Genomic DNA, 7,842 nt, shown 5'->3' on the forward strand with positions numbered 1-7,842 from the left:
AAGCAGTTTTGACACCTGGGTTGTCTGATAGTTCGGATCTTTAGCCTAAAACAATGCTCAGGTTAGAGGGTAAAACAAAGCTTAACACTACACGTATTACGTTTGGCCTGTTCTGTTGTAGTAAATTAAAGCAAGAATGTTAAACCTTTACATTTAACAAACGTGAAACTTTTGAAGGGTGTAATTAAAGAAGTTCCCCATAGTCTGCACCATTATGGAAAACTTTTTTATTTTTAGTTTTATGAAAAAAAGTTATAAATGATCAAGAACCTAAAATATAATCATCGGATATTCAATTTTTTCAGTCATGTATGCGGTTTGTCAAAAAATATGAATTTTATGTAAGAGTTAACAATATACCCAATTCATATTTTTTGAGAAACCGCGTATATGAAATCTTTATTGTGTTCAAATATTGTACGTCCCTTTAGAACCGTGTACTAGTTACTAAAGTAGCATTAAAGACATGTGCATTAACAGCACTATAAACTTGTGCACAAATGTTTTATGTCAAATGCAGTATTTGTACGTTCACAAAATTCACACCAAATGACTCTTTTATTGTATGTCCTCAGATACAATACTTGTCCACATTATTGGAGGCTCGTTAGATTCTAGTACGTGTTGCATGCGTCTGCATAAAGGTAGCAATTAAGTGTGTGAGTGGGGTAAATATCAATCTGTGCTCACAGGAATTTGTCATTCTGTTCCAGCCTAGTGTTGTATATCGATTTAAGCTAACTAATTGTTAAACAGGAGTATAGTGTTCGAAATATAAAAATAAAATGAACAATCGAGGAAGGCCAATAGTCAAATTGCAAAAAATGGTAAGTAGTGGGATTATAAATATTTTTTATTGGATAGATTATAGTGACGAATGCTAAAAAACTATAAGATGAATATTTTCAGATTTAAATTTAGACGAAAATCAAGACGATGTCTGTTTAGATACAGTGGCGGGGCCTTTTCATATAAGACGATTATCAGAGTGTAGTGTCAACGAGCCATTTGCCGACTCTGGAAGTGACTACCTTTCGTCTGACCAAAATAATAGTAGCTCAGCTTCGTCAGCACAGAAAACTAAGATGAAGTTGTTACGAATGTCTGGCACAGAATAAATAAACAGAAAAGGGGTAACAGTAATAGATAACTCACCACGTATTCTTAATTGCAACAACTGTAAATATAAATGTAGCATTAACATACCTGGAGAAAGACAAATAATAATTTACCAAGAATATTGGAATCTTACTGATTCAACTAATCAAAAAAGAATTTTTTGCTCTTTAGTTGAAGAGAAAAACATTGACAGAGAAAGAAATCGCAATGAGAGAAAAAAAAACTAAAAAACAAAGTCGTTATCATTATTTGCTGAGTGGCTCTAATGAGCGTGTAAGGATGTGCCAAAAATATTTTTGTACTACAGGTATCGTGCAGACAGTGGTGTTTATGTCGGCTTTGACCATTGCAAAGGAAGACCATCTCCGAATGTACATGCGCTGAGCAAGTTCGTCATATTAAGACTCATAATTGTCAGATTGACATGTTCCCTCGAATGGCATCCCATTATTGTCATCGAGATACTATGAGGCATTATCTATCAAGTGAGTTAAATATCAGTGTGATATATCTGCAGCCACTATTAACCTAAAAATAATGTACCACCTGTTAAGTACAATGTACTTAGATCAGTATTTCATGGTTATAATCTACCTTTGTCATTTTATAAACCGAAAAAAGATCAATGTGTAAGATGTAACTTTTATAATAGTGCTACAGATAAAACAGAAATATAAAGTCAGAAGGAGGTATATAAAGTAAAAAAAAAGTGGAATAGAAATGAAAGCAGCTGACAAATAGAAAGCAGTCAGCAATAAAGGTAAAATGTTTCGAGCAATTACATTTGATTTAATCAATACTAAATGTGCCTTATGCTGGTGATAGCCAAATATTATACAAACATAAACTTTCCTTCTACACTCTTGCCACTTCCTGATGCTTCCAATGCAGATGGGTATTCATGTGGATTCAGATGGACGAGACATAGGCCAAAAAAAGATCTGTTGAAATTAGAAGTTGTTTGCTGTAATATGTGCAATCTGTACCCAATTCTGTTACATGTGTTTCTTCATTTTCAGTATGTGACAAAGCAATATTTTGCCAAAATCTAATGCAAAAAAGCATGACCATATGTGCCTCTTTAAGACAGAGGGTAATTCCAGAAGACTACAGAATTTGTGGAGACATTACCTACATCCGTAGAGGGTTCCGTACATATTGTTCGAAGTAATTCTAAATACCAAACAGACTAAGGTTTAATTGTGTTTTACTTTATGCATGTTTGTTCTGTTAACAAAAATTTCATTTGTACTACTAGTACTATTTTAAACTGATTTTATATTTACAGTACACACACATTCACAATTACAGCATGCAAATAATATAATGTATTTGTACAGGGGGTTACATTTAGCTTGTTAAGTGTGACTAACATTTAACCCTAATAAAAATAGAACTGAATAAGATATAAAAGAAAGGTGTAACATGAACTTAACTGTAAGTTAATTACTTTTAAAAGATTTACAGTTTGTCACAGTTAACGCACACTTTTAAATTGATTTTACCAAAAACATCAATCTGGACATACAATATTCGTCCTCTTGGCCATCGATTTGATGATGTATTTGATCCATATATCTATTTCATTTTTTAGATGTAAGTTTCAATGTAAGCCTTCTCAGATTTTTTTTCTGTACATGTTTCTCTCGTTAATATATCATTATATCATTAATATCTATAATTTCTTTACCACATTGTTCTGTACCATATCCACTAAGTACTATAGTTTTATGTCTTTCACAAAAAGGTCCCAAAAATTGCTTTTCCACTCTACTCTGAGTATTTGCTAAGTAATCATGTTTATTCAGTTTTTCTTATTATCAGTGTTTCATATGACTTATATATCATATCTCATATTTCTTAAACTTGACTAAGACATTTATAGATATTTTGTAAACTATCTTGTTTATAGTTAAAAAAACTACTCCCTGTTGCCAAAATTGTTTATATTTATTTTTTAATTTGATATTGGTTTTTTACATTTTTATTGTTTATAAATAATAAATTCTATGCTTCTTGAACCTTTTCCTTTTGTTCTGATGCTTTATCTAGAGTCACAGAGTTTGGAACATTTTCTAATGAATTGACTGATCTTGCTGATTGAGATGACTTTTCTATATTAAATTCATCATTTTTAGAGTCGTTTGATGATTCTTCCCCACTACCATCATCTTCTGAACTAAGGTCTTCATCCAATTCATCATCAACCCTAAAACAAAAAAAGTTAAGAAAATAAATGGAGAGTGTTTTTATATCTAAAGTCAAAAGGCATTTGTTCTATATGCAATTATTAAAATTAAGTCTAATTAGTAGTAGTAAAGTTAAGTAGTAAACTTAACAGAATCATTGATATTGAGAAAAATGTGTGATTAATTTTTGCAAGTATTTCTAGAACTATAAAAATTTTTAATATAATTTTATAAAAATTTAAAATTGCATTTTTATAAAGGAAAATACAAATCTACTCTAAATGTTTCTTATAAATTGCTAATCTGTAACTGCCAGTGTTTATACTTTTAGTTTAAATATTTTAAAGGACATCATTTTCTATTAAACATTTGTTAAAATTGCTATAAATAATACAACTTTAAATAATTAATAATAGTTTTTACTAACTTACAAGATATAGTAAAAAAGTTCAAAGTTGAGGTAGCTATAAACATTTTAAACATATAAATATCCCAATATGAGAGTTGCTGAATGGTAAGTTATAGCAGGATTAACCAATTACGACCAGGAAGAAGATAGGTATGGGATGAAAAGTGTGTGATATGAAAGCAATTATTATCTTATTAAAAAAGCTATTATTTAAATATAAACTAACCATAATTTTGCTTTTTTCTTTTTAATCACTTCTTTTTTATCAGTTTTGCGCTTTTTGCTGGTATCACTAGTGCTGCTAGTAGCTTGGAGACCTTGAAGTACAGCATCCTCAACCATTTCTGGAAGGGCAGATCTTTCTTTGTCATATTCTGAATCATTGAATTCATATTTAGGTTGTTCACACATCTTCTCAAGCTTCTTCTTCTTTCTTTCCTTTGCTTCTTTTTCACGTTCAGCTTGTTGATTTATCCAATTTTTTAATCTGTAATACAAATTAAAAGTGGTGTTATTTATTCAAACTGGCTATTATTAATAAAATCTGAGAAAACATTCTATGGTTTAATAAACAAGAGTAAAATCCTAAGTGACTATATCACAAAATCTTACAAAATAGTGAAAACATTTTTTAATAAAGAGACCTGGGGACCTGTTTGTAATAATTGGTATACATTTTGATGTTTAATTTTTTGAAAGTCTATATTTTATGAGTTAATCATATGAACTAGTAAATTACTAAAACCACTACTTGCATTTTTTACAATTACACACATTCAAAAAATGATTGCTTCTTAAAAGGATTTGAACATGTTGCATGGAGCTAAGATTATATTCTAAACTGAAACTTATTTACATTTAACAAGTTCATATACCTAATGGCATACATGTGAGCTGCCTGCTCCTTGGTGGAGACACTATGTCACATGTATGCCATCTGCACATAAAGTGTTAACCAGGTCAATACAACACAATTTGGTACACAAACCTTTGTTCTTCATTAATATCTCTTAGTCTTCTGCCGCTTAAATCCCTACATGCTTCCCTGTTTGTAGTTTTTTCAATTTGTGCTCCTATTGCTCTAAGCATAGAACCAAAACCGCCCTTTCCACCAAAAAGTCTGGGAATAATCCTTAAAGAATCTATTGAAGCATGTTGGATAATGGTATCTGATTGTACGATTCTTCCATTAAGGGTAAGATAAAAACTGTCCATAGGCCATCCCTAAAATTAGGATTTATTATTGGTCTAAACAAAAAGTTGTAACATATAGGTACTTACCAAACTTGCTTCTATTTTGCTTTTTAAATTGACACCTGTTACTTTATGAGAATTATTTTCCATAGCGTTGTTTAAATTATCCATATTTAAATCCATTATATCTTATTTTTATAAAAATGCAAGTAGTTTATCTGTTTTTATTTTCTCTTGGTTGTAAAATATAAATTGATAACCTAAACCAAACGTCATTGTCACTGTCAGAATCATCTTTTTTAATGTATCAGATTGACATAGAAACCAGGGTTATCCTAGTCACTGTATATTTCATTTATTCCGCTCTAATTCTACTGTATGCATCTCCATCTATAATAGTAATTTACGTAACAAGTTCCGAAAGTGATATTTTACGAGACGAGTAAGGAGTTTCCATGGCAAGCCGTAAGCGAGTCCTGGAATCCTGTGAGTTTCGTAAAATTACTTTTGAATCGTGTTACGTACAATATTTTTTCTGCAGCATTTTTGTATGTTAAAAAGAATATATAGATAAACTTTACTTATGAACTTTTATTAAACACTTAGTTACTCTCGTGAATTCAACATTAAAAAAATCTACTTATGAATATTATTATAACAATTATTTACATTGATATTGCTAGGAATATTAACAGAAGTGACAGTATTGAAATTAGTGTTAGACGTATCAGTATTTTACTATTTTTGAGATATTAACTTGGTCACGGCCATTTTCAATCTATGAAGCTATGTGAATTTTATTTCTTAAATAATTTTCTACGTATCCCTCTGCTAGATTAGCGTTGATTTCCATCCTCCGTGTCTTTTCAAGTTGGTTATAGTACCACCACTATCAACCAGTAAAGTGGCTGAACTTCTTCGTAGACAGTGCTCGGTGTATTCTTTGGGATTTTTCCAAAAGTGTGAATACCAATAACCTTCCATTTTTGTAATATACAAATAATCTACGATGCGGTGTGTTTGTTTGACGTAATGTCAAATATTTTCTGTATAAAGAAATGTTATTTTCTCCAATAACCACAAAGGTTCTTTCCATGTTTGTTTTAGAATTAGGAGTTTTAATCACTAACATGGTTATCTTCTCTTCTATATCATCTAAACTCATTTTGCAAAGCTCCTCACGACGACAATCGCTTGCCAAACCAATTATTAATGCGACCTAAAATTTACAAAAAAAAATAATAGAAAAAAAGAGAAATTAGATCTAATTATATAACCTTTGTCATTAAGTAGATCTTATTTTCAGCTTCTGATAAAAATTTATCTATTTCCTCTTTATTGGTCATCGGGACTTAAACATCGAGTAATTGCTCCTAAGGCTTGATGGATTCAAGATATTAGATTTTTCCATTAGATATGCAAGAATGACTTCTTCATTTATAGTATGTACATTTTTATCATTGTTCCATTTTTTAAATAAATCGTACACCAATTCATACCTTTTTCTTGACTTTACCACCGGCAATAATTCATAAATAGCGACTTTAGCAGTTTCCCTAATCTCATCTGGAATCATTTCGGCTTCACTTTTACTGCTGATTTCCATTTCTTGGAATTGAAAAACGAAAAACTGAGCGAAAACACACGAATCTTAAAATGACAAACGTTGTCGTAATAAAATACAAAGTTGATGTTATTGTCAAAGCCGTTACGTAGCTACCCAAAATCGTCCCAAAAGTAGCTACTTTCGGTACGAGTTGTGTAAAATGGTACTTTCGATTTAATAAATCATACCGAAAGTTTTATTTTCGGGACGGCTATAGAAAAACCTTTTTTTTTTCAGTTCTTTCAACATCAAAAGTTGCCATCTTATTTGTATAAGTAATTTATATCTTCAAACTGATCTATTTAGATATATATTATGTTTTTGATCACGCACTTTGTCATACTGCATCATATCAGAACGCGAAAATAATCTTGACGAGAATAAAGTAATATTCTCTAATAATAGGCTATTGATTACGTACTTTAGGAAGGAACTACAACGTTAAAGGGGTTTTTATTTTTATTGTTTGATATGGTCAATGGACCCCCAAATATGAAAAAACCGCGGAGTGCTACCAGTTAAAGTTTGCGTTTAGGTTTAGGAAGTTAAAGGGGTGCGTTTTTGGGAAAAGGTTGAATTAGTCCCAATGCACTAGGGTGCATTTGGGTGAATTCTATTCCATTTTAGTATACATACATCTGCAAAAAAGTTGTTCAAAATAAATTTTCTATCGAAATCAAACTTCAAAATCAAAAGTCACCTTTTAAAATCAAAAATATTTTTTTTTGGCAAAAATATATTCAAAAAACGAAGCAAAAAACAGGAACACATTCGATTTTTCTTTTTTGCCCCATAACTTTTTCCACGGGGGTATAGCTATAGGCATTAATTACTATACAGAAAAAAAACTTCTATCTTTTGGGCCCTTTTTTACGTTTTTTTGCTAAATTTGTTGCTAAATTCTAAAATCTAAATAACATGCTGTATGTTTTAAAGATTAGGCTATAACAATGAAAATTTCATAGTGACCGGTCAATGGCAGTGATAAATTTTATTGTTCTGAAGCTATTTTCTTGTGGCATTTTAAAGTAATTACTATTTAAATGGGAATAAGCCACAATTAAAGGTTTTGAACGATTTCCGAAGTGGAAATTGAATCGTCAATAAACGTACTTTAACCTTTAATTGTGGCTTATTCCCATTTAAATAGTAATTACTATAAATTTTATTGATCTCATGAGAATCTTAAAAAATGGCAAACATCGGGTAACATTTATTTATTTAAGAGCTTTATAGAAACTGACTATAGAAACTAAGAGCGAGTGCTCTAAGTTTGAAAACTTTGAAAAATTTTCAAAAACTTTCAAAAAGTTTGAAAACCATAA

The 7,842-nt window shown here is 30.5% G+C and overlaps 1 protein-coding gene across 1 annotated transcript; it reads right to left on the bottom strand.

The window, feature by feature from the left end:
* Nucleotides 1-3,048: 3,048 nt before the first annotated feature.
* Nucleotides 3,049-5,202, bottom strand: LOC140442730 (splicing regulator SDE2-like). Its single transcript, XM_072533711.1, has 4 exons — nt 4,999-5,202; nt 4,706-4,941; nt 3,944-4,204; nt 3,049-3,328 (listed from the first exon to the last, which is right to left on the bottom strand). Exons 1-4 carry the CDS (start codon nt 5,092-5,094, stop codon nt 3,127-3,129), a joined length of 795 nt encoding a protein of 264 aa, XP_072389812.1. The 5' UTR covers nt 5,095-5,202; the 3' UTR covers nt 3,049-3,126.
* Nucleotides 5,203-7,842: the final 2,640 nt, after the last annotated feature.

Source organism: Diabrotica undecimpunctata, chromosome 6 (assembly GCF_040954645.1).
Source record: "Diabrotica undecimpunctata isolate CICGRU chromosome 6, icDiaUnde3, whole genome shotgun sequence".
In the NCBI taxonomy this organism is placed as follows: Eukaryota; Metazoa; Arthropoda; class Insecta; order Coleoptera; family Chrysomelidae; genus Diabrotica; species Diabrotica undecimpunctata.

Coding starts and splice junctions, on each gene's coding strand:
- LOC140442730 (XM_072533711.1), bottom strand. CDS start 5,094: ATGGATTTAAATATGGATAATTTAAACAACGCTATGGAAAATAATTCT. Junction 4,942..4,998: donor GCAAAATAGAAGCAAGTTTG/GTAAGTACCTAT, acceptor TCCTAATTTTAG/GGATGGCCTATGGACAGTTT. Junction 3,329..3,943: donor AAGAAAAAAGCAAAATTATG/GTTAGTTTATAT, acceptor TTTTTGTTTTAG/GGTTGATGATGAATTGGATG.